General features: G+C 43.3%; 2 protein-coding genes across 3 annotated transcripts; one reads left to right on the forward strand and one right to left on the reverse strand.

Moving 5' to 3' along the window:
• Positions 1 to 1619: 1619 nt before the first annotated feature.
• On the forward strand, positions 1620 to 11095 carry tnfsf10 (TNF superfamily member 10). Its single transcript, XM_051410775.1, has 6 exons — positions 1620 to 1851; positions 2844 to 2969; positions 5882 to 5927; positions 6353 to 6469; positions 6563 to 6807; positions 8341 to 11095. The coding sequence occupies exons 1-6, from the start codon at positions 1744 to 1746 to the stop codon at positions 8548 to 8550; spliced, it is 852 nt and encodes a 283-aa protein (XP_051266735.1). The 5' UTR covers positions 1620 to 1743; the 3' UTR covers positions 8551 to 11095.
• A 549-nt stretch (positions 11096 to 11644) lies between these two features.
• Positions 11645 to 18814, reverse strand: msl2b (MSL complex subunit 2b). 2 transcript variants are annotated; one of them, XM_051410767.1, is made up of 4 exons: positions 18764 to 18814; positions 17526 to 17676; positions 14509 to 15875; positions 11645 to 13651 (listed from the first exon to the last, which is right to left on the reverse strand). In XM_051410767.1, exons 2-4 carry the CDS (start codon positions 17665 to 17667, stop codon positions 13352 to 13354), a joined length of 1809 nt encoding a protein of 602 aa, XP_051266727.1. In that variant the 5' UTR covers positions 17668 to 17676; positions 18764 to 18814; the 3' UTR covers positions 11645 to 13351. The 2 variants fall into 2 exon arrangements, with proteins under 2 accessions (XP_051266727.1, XP_051266728.1); XM_051410768.1 differs by lacking the exon at positions 18764 to 18814 and adding an exon at positions 17843 to 18014.
• Between the last annotated feature and the right edge of the window lie 943 nt (positions 18815 to 19757).

Below are 19757 nucleotides of genomic sequence, written 5' to 3' on the forward strand. Positions count from 1 at the left end.
ATAGGATCTTTAGTTTGTCCTACACACTGGGAAAGCGAGTGGTATTCAAAATGTTTGCAATCTGCAACTTCACTGCTAGATGCCACTAAAACTGGTCCTTTAATTGTATGGATGATTAACTTTAAAGATTTTTATGCTTTTTATTTTACTTGAAGGAGTTGTGATACTTTATTTTGTGTTACTGTTAGTGTACATAAGATATTTACAACTTTGGCAATTTAAACGGGTCTCAAATGTTCTGCTTTCTATCGCTGACTGATACAAGACCACAGAGAGCCAGAAAGCAGAATTTACTGTTCCAAACATTAAAGTGTGAGAAAGGTTTTTCCCTGGGAAAACCCCCGTGGCACAAAGAGAGAAATGATCCTGTTTTAATTTCTAGTTTGTAATAAACAGCAAAAGAAGGACTAGTCAGCAACAACGAACAACAGAACTGAAGAAGCTGAATCTGATGAGCACTCTAACTAGCAAATTGAACTGTACTTTCATTCATTGATGCTAAAATAAATGTACTTGCACCATGATATTCCTCTGTGGATCACTTTCTGACACTACAGCGACTAAAATGAAGAACTTTCTCAAATAAAAACATCACTTTTGACCTCTTTATGTGGGTAATTCTGAGTGGGCATAAATCTTCTGTCATTAATCCTATCTCACAATATCAGAATATACAGTATCAAGACATTGCAGTCAGCTTCAGTGTAATGTAACATTGTCTACAAGACCTAACACACCCAGAGACATTAGACCAAGAGGAGTCAAACAGAGGCTGCAGGTCAACAAGTTATTGTCCGCCTTTTATTTTTGGATGGTTATAGTTCAACAATAAAGGTAAACTAGGTTACAACTGTTTTGTCTTTCATACTGACCTCAAAATTCTTTCACAATGTACTTTATCCTCTAACTGGGTGGACACAATGCTGACTGAACAAGAACATCATGTTTTTGTTACGCAGCCCGATAAAGAAACCCATCAGCTTCCAAGAATCTCCCATCATTCAGTGTCCGTTAATGAGACAGTGACTGAACAAACTGAAAAACAGTAAAGTTTGTGTCCTTAAAAACCCTTTTTTTCCTGACATACTTCACGTCAGAAAGAAACATGATGGATGTACAGTCGGATGGTGATGAAACCTTTTATTCAAAGAACCTGACGTCTTGGTTGCAGTTGCAAATAAAGTCATGTCTGCCAAAGAATCTGAAGAAAAGCTTAATGTATGGTTTATTATTTATGGTTATATTAACTAAATCAGTGTGCTGCCACTCAGTGATGCACAATATATGAATTTATGTCCTAGATTTAATGTAAGTGATTAAAAAACCTGTATTAAAAGTCATGTACGTGCCAAAATCCAGCTGCTGTGCCACTGTGAGCATGTTTTAAAACATTATCTGTGATCATATTCTGAAGTAAACTGTGTTTTTCTCACAGTGAAGCTCAAGCACACAGATCTGCAGCAGTGATATGAGCGTTCACAATAAACTCTAAAGGCTATCTGTGTTTTTCCAGCGCACAAATGAAACAATAATCGCTGCAGGAGAAATTCATAGAGGGAAAAATCTCTTGTTCTCCAGGCCGGCCCCGCCTCCTCCTCCTCCTCCTCCTCCTCCTCCTGCTGCTTGCAGGAGACGGGCAGGGTAGAAGTCAAGGAGTCAGCTCTCTGCCATTGTTCTTGTTCTGGAAGTCTGGGAACGGGACGGGACGACGCTGGACGGGTACCGGACGGCGGGTCTGTCGTTATGACGGGCTCCGGTCCGAAGCTCGGGGTCCTGCTGCTGCTGGCGGTTCTGCTGCAGACTGTGGTCGTCACCATCACGGTGCTGCACTTCACCACTGCTCTAAATTCGGTAAGGAAAAAGTAAAAAACTGAACGGACTGAACCGGAGACGCGCGGAGGCTTTTACGCACCGCCATGCAGCGCGCAGCGCGCACCGCGCCAAGTTGTTCGGCTTTTGAACGCAGCTAAAATAAAACCGCACTTTTTGTTGACCTTGAACACTTGACTGTAATTTCTTGAAGCTTTAGTGAGTCACTTTGTTGCTGACAGTTTTTAAGGGAGACGCTTTGAACTCGTTTTTATGCGCTCTGGTTCTGTTGCTGCGCTCCAGAGCACAAATAGTCCAGGACACGTCTAATTTCCTTTTCTCTTTCTGCACAATGCAAACGCAGGCCACACACTGTATGTTGCTTTCACAGTAAAACTGTTCAGGTTCTGCACAGTGTGGCTTCATGCAATCACACACACACTATGCTGTTTGTTCCCTGCACACAGAGGACGAGGAAGCAACGAGCTCAGGCAGATGCAGCATTTTTTTTATGATTAACTGAGATTATCAGGAAGAGTTTTTACAGGGCTGCATCTGTGTGTGTGTGTGTGTGTGTGTGTGTGTTGGGGGGTGGAGGACTGCTTGTTTTGGTGAAGCCAGAGTCCTTTGGTTACCTGGATTCAGTCCAGTACAACTCTCAGTCTGTGTTTACAGGAGCTAATCATTAACCCAGATGAGATATAGCAGCAGTATGGAGAAATGAAACCCAAACAGATGAAAACAAAGACGAAGGAAAACATGCCAAGAAATTATGTTGACTCAGGAGAAACTTTATGACGGTGATTGCAAGAGTGTAAAAGGTGGTTTAAGCCTTTTTTTTTATCCCAATAAAGCACATAATCATCTAATTACACTGCAAATGTTTGTCCTGAAGCCTGAAAATATGGTAAAATCCAGATAAAGTTTCAGTTTTGACCGACAGACAAAAGGAATAACCTTCCTCGGGCGTGTTTTGACGAGGACTTTAAAGATAACCGTTTGATTGCTCTGTGTGACATTCCCACTCTGCACAGATGAAGGAGACGTTTGCCAGGAGCAGCGTTTCCTGCCTGACGGGAGCTGACCTGCAGAGCATCACGGCGGTTCGGGGGGATCCGTGCTGGCAGGTGACTCAGCAGCTTCATCTGCTCATCGAGAAGGTATGGTGACACAGCAGTAACGCCCCAAAACACCGACCTCTGCACACTCCACACCTGACTGAGCTGTAACGAGTAATGAGTTCACCGCCCCTACGTATCAGCATTTGTTGATCAGTATTAATGACTCAGTGATTATTTGGCCAGCTGCTGAGACGTCTGGCTTTTCAGAGCTCGATTTTTTTCTTCTCAGGCCTGCTCTGGATCAAAAAGTCCCCACCCACTGGAGTTTGGAGACATTATGAACCCCCCCACACTTCAGCTGAAAAAGCCAACAAGGCAAATGATAAAGCAGCTTTATTACTATTATTATTATTCCAGGGTCTCTTGTGTTATCAAACGTTTTACAAGTGGGCGTTTTCTTGTGCTGACGAGGACTTTTCAGTGCAGATTTCATCACAGAAACTAAAAGAGGAGACATTGTTCCACGACACTTTGTCTGTTTTAGAGACCTTTCAGGGTTTGAAAGGACTTCTGTTCTGCCAGTGTGACAAATATTCAGTCACACTGGCAGTAAAGTCAAAGTTTTAACCCATTTAGAGCTGACGATTAGTTGACTTATCCATTAGTCCACCACATACCACCTCAGATTAATTACTAGGCTCTCCAAGTACCATCATTATTAACATATATGTTCGGTGGAAGAGAGGTCCTACTGGTCCATACTTCTCTTCCTAATAGTTCCCATTTGGATTCATGATTACTCTGCTTTTAAACCATTAGTTTGTAACTAATCATGGATGTATATATATATATATATATATATATAGAAACTAAATATTACAGGAAATGCAGAATTACATTTCAATGCTCTCATAGTTTAAGCATTTTCATTCAAAATGTTGTAGTATGTAATGAATTTATTTCACTTAAATAGACATATTTCAGAGCTTCCTCCGTGTACCACTAGAGGCAACTCCACCCTGGTTTGATCCCCAGTGGATTATTCGATCAGCAGATGATTAATCCCCAAACTATTGTGATAATCGATCGGTCGTTTCAGTCGTTTTTCAAGGAAAAGTTCTCTGCTTCGAGCTACTGAGAGCCCTGAATAATGTTCTTTGTCTTACAGCTATGATAGTCGACTGTGTCGGGTGGTTAGTCGGATAAAAGAAGCTTTATAAATCTTATTTTCTGTCATTTTAGGTTCTTCTTTGTGCATAATGATATTTTCTTGCATCATAGCAGCATGAGCAAGAAGTTGCAGTTTATTATTTCTAATTTAAAATGTGAATTTCTGCAAACGCTACTTTGGTTTTGGTCTCTTCGTGAGATTTGCTGACAGGAAACTAAACTAAAAGAAGAAAGCAACAACAAAGTGACATTAGGTCATTCGTAAGTACAGTTTAATGAAGTTATTATTATTATTAATATCATTATCAGGGGTTTCCCGTGCTGCTGATCTGAGCTCTGAACATTAGCAAGAGAAGAAAGGAAAAAAATGCTGAAATGATCCAAATCACTGTCTGCAGACGCACAATGAGCTCCTTCATAGCGGGAGATGTGATGTGATCCTGTGTGGTTTAATCAGCACAGGAATGCCTTCACCTGCCTGCCTCTCTCTCTCCCTCTCTCTCTCACACACACACACACACACACACACACACACACACACACATTATTATTGTTCCATCCCTTAACTTTCTATTTGTGTGTATTGTTTGTTTTTAGTTCCCTTCTCTCTCCGATTCTCCTCCTCTGACTTTGCTGCTCTCATTAATAACACAAGCCGGGTATTTTCTGACTCTGATTAAATTTAGTTCATATAATATAAACATAATACTGGGACAGCTTGAGCCAGAACATCAGTTTGTGCTTTGAACTCAGGACGCAGGGTCACATTTAAAGGTCCAGTGTGTGACATTGAGGAGGATCTAATGGCAGGAACGGGATATAATATTGATAGGTATATTCTCATTAGTGTACAGAATATAGGAATAATTGTGTTTTTGTTACCTTAGAATGAGCTGTTTTTATCTACAGAGGGAGTAAGTCCTCCATGTTGAACCACTAGTTTCTACAGTAGCCCAGAACGGACAAACCAAACACTCGCTCTGTAGTTTCTCCTGCACGTTTAGAACAAGCTACAGAAAGTCTTCCTTTGCAGTCCCCCTCTAAACGAGTCGAATTCTGGTTCCCGCTGACTGAATGCCGGAGAATTGGTCTCTCGTTTGGAGTGATTTTCTTTCACCTTCACTCTCAGTTGTTACTGAAGCTGTAAAAACATTTTTAAGGTGGGAATAATTAACCTCTGCAACCTCTACTGGCAACAGTAAGAAATGCAGCACTCCTTCTAAACAAGTTATTTATTATAATGAATATACAATATTATGGAAAACATCGCTAATACTTTTCAGAACACCTCTCTCTCTCTCTCTTTTTCACCATGTTGTTCCAATTTCAGTTTTTTACGTTTCTGGAAACAAACTAAAGGGAAATAAACACGTCCAGAGTCCACTACAGCTTAGAAAATCGTTTTCATCAGTTTGGCAGAAGTCGCGTCTTTTTGAGCCAATTCATTGTGTAAAAGAACGTAAAACACGAGGAAAGGGGGGGAAGAGGGGTCGATTACCAGAGAAGGATCTGTTACCAACCTGAACATGAAGGCTCCTTTTTATTCAGCGGAGCAAACTTCTTGATCCTGGTGTCAGCACAATTTCAGGGGTTAAAGTCGAACAAAAGGCTGCTGGGTTGACCCGAGGAATCAGCGGGTGGCAGATAAAGTGTTATATATGTTTACTGCATTCAGAAGTTAGTGCTTAGTTTCATCTTTTGGGGTTTTTTTTGTTATTGTTTCGAGGCTCAAGGCTTTAATGCGTCTTTATCAAGGTATCATGGGGCTGCTGTCATTGGTAATGCATTAAAAAAACATTCATGCATTCTTTAATAATTGATTTCCGCTATTTATCCTGCAGTCTCTCTCTCAGCGCTACCAGAGGCAGATTTCATCGGCAGTCAGAGGTAAGAATACCGCACATTACACTGACCCACGACCTCCTGTATGTTTTTAGATGACCTGCAGGAGTACGACGAGGTTGCGGCATCTTATCGGTGCAAAAAAAAAGTTAAATAAACTATTTTACTTGCCACTAGATGTCGCACTAGAGCACCAAAGGCCTAAATAACTGGCGCTACGGCTGACCAGACTCCACTGATTTTTTTGTTATTATATGTGTCTGAGAACATTATTCCTACAGAGTTAGACCTTTTTGTTTAACCAGAAACGGCTGTAATATCGCTCTCTGTCTTTACATAGCAAGTAAGTGTTTGCTGTTATATTAATGTTCTAAATCTCATATATATATAAAGGTCAAATTTCCTTCAAAAACTTCAGAAACTTGTTAACGTATGTGTGTGTGTTCTCTCTCCCTTTCCCCCTGTGTTAGATGAAGTATCTCGGGTGCTGCCCTCACTGGTGATGGTAGACAGGGCTTCACCTCGCCCCAAAGTGGCAGCCCATGTCACCGGCAGCTTCGTGCCCAAACTGGAACGAGAGGGGGGAGGTGAGTCCTGCAGAACCCAGGCTGCAGTTGATCCTTATTGATCGATTATCAGGAGCTTTTCTGATTGTGGTCTCGTTTGTTTGTTCTCCACAGCTCCGGTCGCTGCGGGCCGCCGGGTTCACGGACAGAAGATCTCGTGGTGGGAGGGGCAGAAGGGGCTGGCCTTCCTCCAGGACGTCCAGCTGGTGGACGGGGAGCTGGTGGTGCCGCAGCCCGGCCTCTACTACGTCTACGCCCAGACCTACTTCAGACACACCCACTCCCTGGAGGAGGAGGGCGAGGACGGCGAGGAGGCGGAGGACAGAGGGAGACCCCTGCTGCAGTACGTCTATAAAAAGGTGAGGGGGTCGCCATCATGTTGTCGTTAGCTGAGGCTGGAGCTCATTTTCAGCTGTTTGGTATTGGAAGTATCTCCCAAACTTCTGTCCTGACAAAGGCGTGAAGAGGTTTTTTGTTTCAGGTCAGAACAACAGCTTTGATTATTTTCATTATGGAGGAATCTGCTAATTATTTCTTCCATTAATCGATTGATTGTTTGGTTTTAGTGAGAAATGTCGTCACAATCAATGCTTGTTTTATCCAACCAACCAGTCCAAACCTGGATTTAATGATTCAAAATTGAAAGAATTAAAAGAAAATGATTCACATTTGAGAGAATGAAACAATGATTAAAATGAGTTATTAGTTTTCTGACAGTTGACTAATTGATTAATTGACAAATTGTTTCAGCTGTACTTGTATAAACTGTTGGTTAGTTTGATTTATAACAAACATATATTATAAGCTCTTCATGTGTCAGATTAATGAAGGCACTTTCTCTCTGCATTAATGAGAGCGTAGTTAAATGTTAAAAACAACTTTATTTGATTTTCTACGTCTGATTTTAACATCCAGGTGCTTATTTTGCAACTTCCATCATCACACATATATATATTTTTTGGCATTTGCCAGCACTGAACCAGGGACGTTGTGCATCTTAACCGCTTGGACACAAGGACTCGTGTGCAAATGTGATATAAATCTCATAGTTTTTGTTGCCCTGAAGCATTCGCAGACGGATGAATCAGAGCAGACGACTGACTTCGGCTGGTGAACTCACTTCTCTGAGTCTGACTAATCACATCTTATGACTAATGTGTGTGTTGCATCACAACACGGCACACATCCAATAACAATAACGCTTTCTGCTTTGTCAGATAAAACTAAGATTCAGCTGTTTTGAATCTTCGGCTAACCTTTTATCTTTCTTAATAAAGTAATTAAAACTCTTATCCAGGAAAACAACATGAAAAATGTGTTATTAACGTGAGTTATATGAGATAAACATCGGTTTGACTGAAAGGCGAAGTTCAAACATCAATCTGGCTCATCGTAAAGATCAATACTGAAGGATTCTTCATTATTTAAAGGTTAATTCAGACATTTTTTGACCATAAAATGATGTGATTTTGATCCAAGATGTTTTGTTGGGTTTGTGTATTAAAGGATCCTGCGCTTTAAATATTTTCTTTACATTTGGATCACAGATGTGTGTCTAAACTAAAATGTTATTGTATATTTATATTGGGCCACAAGAGCAGTGCGAAGAATGTTCCTGTTACTCAAAAACCATCTCGCCAGACTTCAAGAGACTATGTGTCCGAACAGAGTGGTTTTAAACCAATCAGCGACCTTCGAGGAACCACTACGAACCATCTTGTGCAGCCATGTTTAGATTTTGCTGTAGTTTTTAACATAAATGATGCCAACTAGCTCATAAACCAGCTGATCACTGACAGATGTTAGCTGGTGTCAGTACGACCTGAACGCGACCTTCATCCGACCCGCCGTCCTCTATCCCATCTCACTCACCTCTGCCTCTCCCTCGCCAGGTGAGCTCCTACCCGGTTCCCATCCTGCTGATGAAGACGAGCCGAACCTCCTGCTGGTCCCGGGGCTCCCAGTTCTCCCTGCACTCCGCCCACCAGGGGGGGCTGTTCCCGCTCGGCAGCGGCGACCGCCTGTTTGTCACCGTGACCAACGCCTCTGCTGTGGACATGGACGAGAAAAGCAGCTTCTTTGGGGCGTTCCTCATCAGCTAGACTCGGGATCGCAGGTTGATCTGGGGGGGGGAACCAACCAGACGCCATCACGTTGTTTTTAATGTTTGTGATGAATCAGTCTGAGGAAAACATCAAACTGTTGCAGCCGCGAGAGACTTAATGAACTCAGAGACTCAAAAACTGCAGCAGCAACTGGTCGGGACAATCTGTCTCTTTTTTTAAAGATCACAAACTAAAAAGAAGAATGTGACAACACTGGTTTCATGATTGATTGACTGATTTGATCTGTGTGTGTGTGTGAGAGAGAGAGCCAGTCAAACTCTGTGACTCTACAGACATTACAATATGTACAAACGTGTCTTTAAGGCAGAATCACAGAGTATTTAGCTTTTTAAAAGTAAATTAAAGTGTTGAGCAACAGATTTTCTAAACTAACCCTTTTTAAGTCCCGCCCCGTTTTTTGCTCTGTCCTCCAATCGCTAAGATTTTTTGTCTTTTTTACTATAAATCCTTGAAACTGTTGTGCGCACAAAAACAACAAGCGAAATCAGACAAAATGACATTGTTGGTTTCTCAAAAATCCTACTTTTTTAGGGGGATTGTCCTCTTTACCTACAATGCGTAATAAACTGGTAGCTCACGACTAATCTGGTGATAATCTGCCATTTGAAAGGTATTTTCAAACTTCTTCTAAATCTCACCTTTAACAGCCACAAGGGGGCACTGTTTTTGACATTGCAAGCTTAGATATACGTGTGCCGACCCGGTGCCACCTGTAGGAAAGAAAAGGTTGTAGCAGTTTAGACCTTTTTCTATAGCTAATGCTGGAGGATTCGTTCTTTACTGAGAAAAAACTGTCTCTGAGAATTGTTTGTACTCGTGATAATCCAGCCACATAAATGTTAGGTGGATGTTTGTGTAAAGATGTAAATATTGTGTTATATTTTGTGTTTTTATTTTTCCAATAAGCCTGTAAATTCCGAATCTGGGAGCTCTCCATGAATCTGCTCTTCATTTCCCCCCCTTCAGTGAGCTGTCGAACATGCACAAACCCAGACAGTCGGGGGAGCGGTTGCCCCGAGGTGTAACATCACCACCTCTTCCTCCATGAGTTTTACAGTAAATTTAAAAAACACTGCTCCTCACTGGGCTGTGTTTTTGTTGGCAGTCTCTCTCTCTCTCTCTCTCTCTCTCTCTCTTTCTTTCTGCTGTCAGTCTTCCAGCATGTTGGCCCGTCCCTCGCAACCGTTCTCCAAATGGTGCATTAAATGCTCCCCGACGGTTGGCGTTCTTGGGCATTCATGTCACGTTGGATTAACTGCAGATGTGACATGCAGACTTTGGAGGAGGATCATTCGTGTGGGGATTATTTTTCTGTAGCTCGTCTGCCTTCCATGTGATTGTGGCCAACACTGCAACAAAATCCACTAATGTTCAAGGACGCATAAACCAAAAATGACCGGTTACATTTGACCGAAAGAGAGTGGGATGAATCAGTGATCCTGGAGATTTAGATAATTGTTGTATGATAAAAGAAATCTTAACTCAAGGTCTACTGTCTAGGTTTCTCCTGGGAGAGTTACAGTATAAGATGTCATATACAACAGTTTCACACAGTTCTTTATACATTAAATTCAAGGGCTTTTTAAAGGAGTTTCCAGGCCCAGTTCCCCTCAAATTCAAGGACCCAACAGCGCACAGTTTGAGACACGGATCCAGGTTAATTACTGAGAGAAACTAATCATTTAAAATGAGAACAAGCAGGCTTTCACAGGCTGCTTTTTTGGAACGGTTGCAGCCTAAAATGTCCGATTTCACTGCAGTTTCTCAAGAAAATTGTGTGAGAAAGTGAAAATTGCACAAAGTTTCGCAATATTTTTTAATAATTAGTTACAAATTGTCTGCAACTTGTTCCAGAAAGAATAAAATCAATAGTCATTTGGTGAATTGGGCTCAACAGTGGCTGGGAACTACAATGATTCATCAAATTTAAGTTGGTTTTCCCTTCAAATTCACAAACTTTAAAGGATCTCAAGGGTCTGCGGACACAATGATGAAGAAGGCCATGAGTTGAAAGCTCCAGCACAAACCTAAAAGGGTCAAAGTCGAGTTAAATTCACTGAATCTTCCAATATCAGCATCCAAACATCGTATTTTCCAACATGACATGAATGCAGCGTTCACTGTAGCACTAATGTAAATATCACTTTTATTTTTTCTCTTTAATTTCTGTTTTTGCCACTAAAGTATATTTTCTTTAAATGATTTTGTTTTTGTTAGTGTTGGTAATCCACAAAGATAACAGTGGGAAGTGTACAAAACATGATGTCTCCAATGGATCGTGGAGGTTTAACAGTAACCTGGGAGACGGATGTAAACGCAGCCAGTATGTTCAACCTCCACCTGGAGTCCAGTCTTCTGCTGGACCTCAAACACCTGACAGGCATCAAACAGTGAACACCTGTACAACAAATCAGCCGGTAGACGATCAAACACGAGATAGACCAAAACTAAATGTGAATGTAAATAATGAGGAGTTTTTTTTGTCTGTAAATATGTGAAATAAAAGACACTGTAAGAGGAACTTGTGATGTATTTGATGGTGTTTCAGTACATGTTTTATGTGAGGTTGTTTCTGGATCAGCCAGTTTACCATCAATCGGAAACACACAAAACGTTAACAGCATCTTTTTAAATCTGCTTTTACAAATATAGATAAAGTTGGATGTATTATTGAATGTTTGGTGTTCACTGTATGATGATTTATAGTCATCTAGCACTCAGTATTTTGTGAAAGCTATTTTAAAAAGATGATGTTTGGTTAAAGTTTTGCACATTCAGTGAGTGATCACTGATAAAGGCAATAAAAAACATTTGGGGAATTGAAACTAAGACTAAAGGAGAGATTAAAGCAGCTTATTCAAACACAAAATGATGTCTTTATCTGATTCGGATCATTTCATTCTGGGTCTGCAAAAGCTTTGACTTTAAATTAAATCACAATTTTAGTTTGTGCAAGTCACTAAAACGGCCGATAAAGCAGACGCTGTTGGACATTAACAGGGGTGTTCTGCCCCCTGCTGGTGCTCATTAAACACTGCAAGAGGGGACACAAATAATAATCACACAACACTTTTAGTAAGTTTTTGATTTTCTTTCTTTTTTGTGGAAATATGTTACAGTTATATTACAGGTATTTAAATGCCCAGAGGGAGAACAACAAACAAAAAAACCTGTTTGGAGACACCAGAATCTAACACTAAGAAGGAGACAGCAACTTAACCGAGACAGAAAAAAGTCCAGACTTGATCAACAGACAGAGAGAGAGAGAGAGAGAGAGGGCAGAACTGACGCCCAACACGTGATGTTAGGAGACGTCCAATAAATACTGCAAAATGATGTTAACGCAACTTATTAAAAAAACAAAACGAGAAAACAAAAAAAAAAAAGGAAAACAGGTGTGCTCTCCTTCTCGAGTCCTTTGTGGTATTTTAGCAGCATGTGTGTAAGCTTCCAGAAACCAAAAAACAACTCGTGAACAACAACGTGCACAGCCTGCAATCAACCAGAGTCTTTAAAACACAAGTAACAGAAGAACATATGGTGGTTTTTAAAGCTGCGCGTGACCAGTGAGAGAAAGTGGGAAAAGTGCTTTTTAATAGAAGAACACACAAATGATTTAAACAGGTTACCTCAACCTCGACGTATCCAAAACAGCAAAAACCAGGGATGGAAGATTTATCTTCCACCAGCCACAACGGTTGGTTGGTTGGTTGACTCTAAAACTCACCATTTAACCAGTTTTATGTATTTATTTTAGTACACATTAACATCTTAAGAATACTGTTTGGGTGCCCGACGGTGGCTCACAGAGGATAAACATTCAACAGACAAAAAAATTAAAATGCACATTTGGCTGGTGGTGTTTTAGATTCACATCCCGGGTTGTTGTTGTTGTTGTTGTTGCAGTGAAAGATATCAAACATTGGATTATTAGAAATGTTTTGAACCTATAGCAGTTTATGTTCAGTTGTTTTGTCTTTCAGGGGTCTTTGATAGTCACCTACTCTTTATTCTTTTAGTTCTAGTGGTGTAAGCAGAGCTTTACAAAATACAATCGAAGCTTTTTACCTGTGTGAAAATATTCTGGTTGAATGCAGGTCTGCCCCCCTGCGCCGGCTTCCATTGGTTCTTTTTCATGTAACTTATAAAATATATCATAAAATGTCTTCTTAAATGGAAACTGATACGTCCATGTACAAAAAGTTCTTTCTTTTTATATAAATTACACCAGTCTCTGATGATGACGACGACGATGATGATGATGATGATGATGATGTCTCCGTTCCTGCTAATAAAGGTTCATCTCCAAACCAAACCTTTCCCCTCATACATACACACTCACATGCACGCACACACACATACACACACACACAGAGAGCGTGTGACCGCGGTCGACGCCCCCCCCTCGACGTAGCTACACGACATGCTCTACACATTACCCATAGTAGAGAAGAAGAAAACAACAAACAGAAACTCTATCCCCACTGAAATGAACTCTCCGCACATACAGTAACGCTACATCTTCCTCTTCCTTCCTTCCTTCCTTCTCTTCCTCACTGCATCTGTATGCGAGACCACAAGCATGGTGCAGTTTCGGGCGATGGACGGAGGGCGACTCCTCAGCTTCAGCTGGTGACCCCTCACTATCGCCTGTCACTGTAGCTGCCTTTGTTCTGGCTCCGCCACCGCCGCTCCCTGGCACGCCCAGATGGATAACGCCCAGCTGGCGGTGCGGGGAATGTGCGTTAACGACTGACCGGAGGAGGAGGCGGGTACCTCAGCAGTCAAACCGCATCTCCAGTGAATCGTCAAAGCCCCTGTTGTCGTGTCCCGCCCCCGACAAGAAGGTGGCCGTGACGGGGGCCCCTGTGGCCGTGGTGACGTTGAGGAGGGTGTTGCCGGGGGAGCTGGTGGCCGGGCTACGGAGGGCCGCCGCGGTGATACTGGTGAGGTTGATGCCCAGCGTGAGACGAGTCTGTTCCAGAGCTTTCTCCGGCACGGCGAAGGCCTCCAGCTTCTTCTCCCCGTTGGCCATGTAGGAGTTCTGGCAGCCGCGGCAGATACAGTCCAGACACGCCTAAAGACAAACAATCATAATCAATAACAACATGATCCAATAAATAATGTCAACAGATCACCCAGAGTGCCCCCTAACACAAAGGTTAAACAGATTGTTTCATAGGTCAGCAATGAACCGTCGACCTCTACAGGACCAATAAAACTGAAAAATTATTTATCTTTAATAAATCAGTAAAAAAAAAACTGACTTCCACTTTTATGAATATTTAAAACATCTAAAAACCTCAGTTATTAAATATTACATTAGCTTTATTTATGGTGTCACTTTTCAGTCCCTCCAGGAAGTTCTGATGGTTGGATTAATTAACATTGCATGTTTGTCCGAGCACCAAAACGTTTCCGTTCATTTGACCTCTCGCACGCACAAAACAGTGAGCCACATCCTACCAAACTACCAAACTCAGTTTATTTCTGGTACGGTTACTTTGAGCAGTGTCACTGGAACAAACTGCCGTAGATTTTTTTTATGAATTATAGAAAACAAAACTAAAAAATTGCAGCCAATTTGGCAATGTTCCGCTTTCTCCTGTAATCTAATTACATGAAACATCACAACAAGCGTCACTAATTTATTCAGGAAAGCTGTAGAGGTCTTTCTTTCCTAACAGCCGAAGCTCTTTATGACAACAATATTTCAACTCCATGCAGGACTCCCAAAGAACCAAATGAGTCATAAAACTACAGTGCAAAGCAATCAGGTGAATGTAACGAGCCCCCAGGTGGAAATCCACTTTGTTAGATATGAGTTATTTAGGTTGATATATTTCCAAACATTAGCAGTTCTGGTGGTGACAGCAGCAACACTGAGTGACACAGCAGACTGTGGAGTGGGGGGGGGGTCAGCGTTGTTCTCACCTTGCGGTTGGAGTAGCAGGGGCAGCGCTGCCCCCTACAGGTCAACACCGAGGGGTTCTGGGTGGCTCGGCCGCACTTGCAGCCCTTCTTCTCCACGGGCTTCTTATACAGTGGCTTCGAGGGGCTGGGCGGGTGTGTCAGAGGGTGCGCGTGGGGGTGTGGGGGTACTCTGTCACGGGGTTGTGCGCGGGGCTTGGGGACCCCTTGCCTGGCCTTGGTGTAAGCCTTCTTGGGGCCCCCGTGGTGCTCCACAGTCTTTTTGAGCGCCTTGTTGGAGACGAGCACAGTCTTGCCCACCTTTGGGGGACCACCGTTAGGCACCGGAGCCAGGTGTGGGTGGGGCATGGCTGGGGGGAACTTAGGCTCCTGTTTCGTGGTGGCACCAGGGTTAGGGTGGTGGGGGGAGCTGTTGGCACCGAGGGGAGGCCCTCGTAAGAGGCTGGAGATGGGGAGGGGCTGCACCTTCTCACTGTCGCTTTCTGAGCGGGAGCGCTTGCGGTGGTACCGCGGGGGAACATGGGGGACGACTGTGGAGGGCTGAGGAAGAGGCTGCAGTGAGGGCTGTGTGTGAGGGTGAAGGGGGCGAGGGCTGTTCTCTGGGGGGAGGGAGGGGATGAGGCGGGAGGAGTCGGGTCCAGATGGGCAGTGAGGCCCATTGAGGCTAGACTGATGCACAGAGTCCGGCTGAGGGTTCTGCTCAGGGTCAGTGTCCGTGTCCAGAGTCCTGAGCACCTCCTCAACACTCAACAACAGCGGCCCCCCGCCATGTTTCAGGTCATCCCCAAAAGAGCTGATGTCACAAAGCCCCGCCTCCCCGGCCCCTGTGACACTCACACACACGGGGATCTCCTCTGAAAAGCTCTCCTGCTTTGCAACGCCTTCACCTGTTTCTATGGTGACGGGTTGCAGAGCGTCCGAACTGACCAGGCCGTTACAATCGTGGAGCCCGTTTACGCTGATGGGGCCCGGCTCCTCCGCCTTGAGCTCCTTCGTAGGCGGAGCCTCGTCGGGCTGAGCCGGCTCGGAGGTGGAGGCCGTCTGCGACAAGCCGGCCGAGTCTGAAACGTCCTCTGCCTCCGGCTCGCTCTCGGCCAACGTGAGGCCCTCGTTGAGGATGGCCTGGAGGTCCGGCGAGTCGCTGGCGGCGCTCGCTATGTGCGGGGCGAGCGGCGACTGGGTGATGTACAGACAGAGCTTCCTGTAACAGTGGACGAGCAAGGAGAGCTGTCTGTTTTCCTCGAAGCGGGAATAGTCCTTACACCAACTACAGGACGGCTTCAGCTGCATCCTCTGACCTTTACAACCTCGACAGACGTAATGCTGACATGACGAGTCGGTGGGGGCGATGGGGTCCTGCAGCAGGTTGCCTGAAGACGAGAGGAGAAAGAACAAATATAGAAAAAACAAATACGCCACATGAGAATCCAAGCAAACCCATGATCTCATAAATTGTGGCCCTAGTTTTAAACAATTAGTCAGTGTTAAGTGTGGTAAGAATATTGGGATTTACAAACGATTGCTTCCTCATTTTGCTGGCTTTCCGATAGCTCAACTGATATGTATTTGTAAACCTGAGTGGTGCCTGGCAACTTGCCAGACTGGATGACAACCGCTCTTTGAGAGGGGCTTCCTTAGCAACGCTGGTCGCTAGGGAGTGCAGCTGCAGATAGGGAAAAAGGATGAAGGTGCATTCATGAGAAACAACCAACCTTACACACTCTGCACTGCCTGTCTGATAAACCCCACGTAAACTGCAGGATGTCTATATTTAACGCGACGTATGGATCGATCCGTTATTTATACAGTGGAGGTGGAGGAGCAATCAATATCCGAGTGTAATGAAGCTACTCTTCTTCTCTCCTCGCGAATCACAGCAACACAAATATCTCTTTCACCCCCAAGAGAGGGTATCCCCCCCCTCCCTTTCACAGGGAACAGTGCATCCACTCAGTGTGTCAGCCGGAGAGTTAATGCATTATGTATGAGCAGTGAGCATTAAATATACCATAAAGATAAAACAGACATTTATTTACAACCTAACCACAAAAACACTCCCTTGTACGTTTACAGCCGATGATATATATATATAAAGTTGTGTGTAAACACTGCGAAGCACTCCCTCCTTTTTTTATTTTAATCCATATATTTCACTGTGTTGTGTATTATGGGATGCGGAGGGAGAGAGAGAGAGAGAGAGATTATGTGCATAATATCCAGTATGTGGAAGGGCTGTTATTCAACAGAGAAACGCCCCGATGCTGCCAAACAGCACACAGAGGGGGGTGTGTCATGATGGGTGTAGCTGTGAATTGTGATGCGTTCACTGCCCTTAAGGAAAACTGTGTTCTTTCAAGGTTCCAGAAACACACACAACAACAACAACAACAACAAACGTGAATTCAAGTGAAGACAAATAATATAAATCAGGTATCACAATCAGAAACTCTCTCGTTGTTGATCAGCAGTGGTGGGGAAAGTATCCAGTACACAAACAGTGATATGTACTTATATGCCAGAGGGTTGATTATTGTTGATTTATTACATGAAAGCAGTGTTTTAATGCTGCAGCTGGTTTGAATGGAGGTCAAAATAATTATACATTAGGTCAGCTGTAATGATACTATGCTCTAGAGCCAAAAACATATTTTAAAATCACATATCAAAACCTTATTTTAAGTTAAAAAAATAGGTTTTTATTCTATTTATTTATCTGTACAGCAAAAAAAAGAAACTTTTCTCTTACAAAAACCTTATCTTACAAAACCACCACAGACTTTGTGTGGTAAATAACACTTAACACCAAGCAAACAGCAACTAAGATGCACACATTCACACAAAAGTAAACAAACATGTTTCACTTCCCACCACTGATGATAACACAGCACAGACATGTCCCACTGTACTTGAAAGCAGCCTCATTTAAAGCCTCTCTCCCACTGCGAGCACAGCTGACAAACAACACATAAACACACCTTTCCCCACATTAAACACACACACACACACACACACACACTTACCACAGACCAAGCAGGACAGGGACTGGCGGAAAAACGGCAGCAGCTTGCAGAGCTCCGCGAGGGCCCGGGGGTCTCGGGGGTCGCACTGCAGCACCGAACGGCTCGCGGACACGTAGAGAGAGGTCGCATTCACCGGGTTCATCTCAGCTGCCTGTCTCTCCACCGAGGGGGGTTAAGCTCCGTTAAGATGTATTAATAATAATAATAATAATAATAATATGTTTAGTTTAAAAAAAATAAAAATAAAAAATAAAAAAAGTCACACAAACAAAAACTGAGCAGCAACTCCCCCCCCCACTCCTCCTCCTCCTCCTCACCCACGCGAGGTAAAATCCGTGTTTTTATGAATGGAGTCTGGTGAGGAGCGTTAGATGGATGATAATAAAAGAGCCTCAGTAAATCCCATATATACGGTAGTCTGCGCAGGTTGCTCATCCCCAAAAAATCACATCCAATCCATCCTCAATGTGGAAGTCAACCCCCCCACCCCCCACCCCCACCCCCCACCCCCTCTTCCCTCCGTCGGTGCCCCCCTTTTTTTTTCTCCTGGTAACGTTACTCAGCTAGCTGGCGGCGGCTCCCGACATACTCAAACGGGGGGTGATTCGGTGGTGAAGTGCCCCGGTTTGCAATGCTTCCCCCGGTGATAAATCCATACCCCACATGCATGCTCGTCCCGGGGTTTCACGTCCATACCGGAGCGGGTGTCACACAATAATGCATTTATGAGCCCCCCCCCCTCTCTCTCTCCCCTCTGCAGGCTCGTTAAAGGAGGGTTGTTGTGTGTTATTGTTCGCCGGAGATTCAAAGGCGGCTCGAAAACAAAAACAGGCCGCCCGGCGTGAAAAAGCTCCTCTTTTTTTGGGGGGGGAACGGCGACAGGTTGCACGCCGATGTGAAGAGGAGTGCGTTAGGGAGAGGATGTGGGTAGTTAAATAAAAATGAGCTCCGAGATTTGATGCCTCTTGCTGGTGTGGAGAAAAATAAGCCAGCGGAAGCACCGGGCTCTGGTGACAGCGCTTAGCCGCCTGAGCTGCACCGGGAAGCCGGCTACAAAAGCAGGCCGCTCCCCCTCTTCTCGGGATTAGCGGGACTCTTTTCGTTCGCGCCGCTCGCCTCGACGGGAATACGGCGGGAAATCCGAGGGTTTATCCGAGAGTGTGTCCTCCTGCAGCTTTTGGTGGAGCCCCCGGAGTGCCAGCGGACACCCAAAGTGAATTAAATCCCTATTTGTGTACCTTTGCTATCGTTAGCCGCGGAGTAGTCCCATTACCTCCCGTCGCTTTCTCACACACAAACAAAGGGGGCGCTGTTGCTCAGATCTCGCGAGAACTCACGCAACGCGGTTAATTCGAAGAACCCATGACGTAGACTGATGACATTAATTAATAATTCATAGTTTTAAGTGTTTTTACACCAAATGTTAATATTCTATGCATTGTTATTATTTAAATTATTATTTTATTGGTGTTTCTGACATTTTATTTGATTAATCAGGAAATTTTAATGGAAATAAATATTAGTTGTGGCCCCGTGTGAAACTTTTTTGGATTAATGTTTAAATATGTAAGTAATGTTTGTAATAATAATAATAATGTAACTCCATATTTTTGTATTATTTTGTATAAACCAAATAAAGAGTAAACAAGCCTGGTGTTGTCAAATACTTTTATTAAAGTAGTACAGAATGTTATTTAAGTCATTGATTTTATAAAACAAAACATAAACAGTGTTGTCAAAAATAATTATAAGTGTATTTTCTTGACCTTGTTGCACTGTAACACAATAACTTCCCTTTTAGAAATACTAGTGCACTCTTCGGTCACAGCTTTTAATGGACTCACCAGAGATTACACCATACGGTTATTTCACAACCAGTGAAGTTCGTTCATGACCTCCAACAGTTGATTCAGTGAGAGTGCGGGGGCCATTTGTAGTCTACTTTCTAAATTTAACCAACAGGGGAGGTGTTGTTTTTCTTTGTGTGTGTGTGTTGGTAACAGCACCGGGTGTATTGATTAGATCAGTTAACAGTCAACTCACTCAACTGTGGTTGTTCTTGTTATTAATCTTATTTTTAACTTGTTTTAGTGTTCTTCTTTATTGCTACCTCCTATCTTCTGCTCTTATTTGATGTTTCCATGTTTCTATTTTGTTTGTACCTCTGCACCATTGCCATTATAAAATAACTCCTAAACAACAACAACAGAGAAATTATTTAAAAAAAGAAAC

This window comes from Dicentrarchus labrax, unplaced genomic scaffold, assembly GCF_905237075.1.
Source record: "Dicentrarchus labrax unplaced genomic scaffold, dlabrax2021, whole genome shotgun sequence".
Classification (NCBI taxonomy): domain Eukaryota; kingdom Metazoa; phylum Chordata; class Actinopteri; family Moronidae; genus Dicentrarchus; species Dicentrarchus labrax.

Bases quoted from the DNA above. Each gene is read 5' to 3' on its own strand.
- tnfsf10 (XM_051410775.1), top strand. From the start codon at position 1,744: ATGACGGGCTCCGGTCCGAAGCTCGGGGTCCTGCTGCTGCTGGCGGTT. The intron at 1,852-2,843 runs GTAAGGAAAAAG...CACTCTGCACAG, and splicing joins TCACCACTGCTCTAAATTCG to ATGAAGGAGACGTTTGCCAG. The intron at 5,928-6,352 runs GTAAGAATACCG...CCCCTGTGTTAG, and splicing joins GATTTCATCGGCAGTCAGAG to ATGAAGTATCTCGGGTGCTG.
- msl2b (XM_051410767.1), bottom strand. From the start codon at position 17,667: ATGAACCCGGTGAATGCGACCTCTCTCTACGTGTCCGCGAGCCGTTCG. The intron at 15,876-17,525 runs GTAAGTGTGTGT...TCTCGTCTTCAG, and splicing joins CCTGTCCTGCTTGGTCTGTG to GCAACCTGCTGCAGGACCCC. The intron at 13,652-14,508 runs GTGAGAACAACG...GTTTGTCTTTAG, and splicing joins CCTGCTACTCCAACCGCAAG to GCGTGTCTGGACTGTATCTG.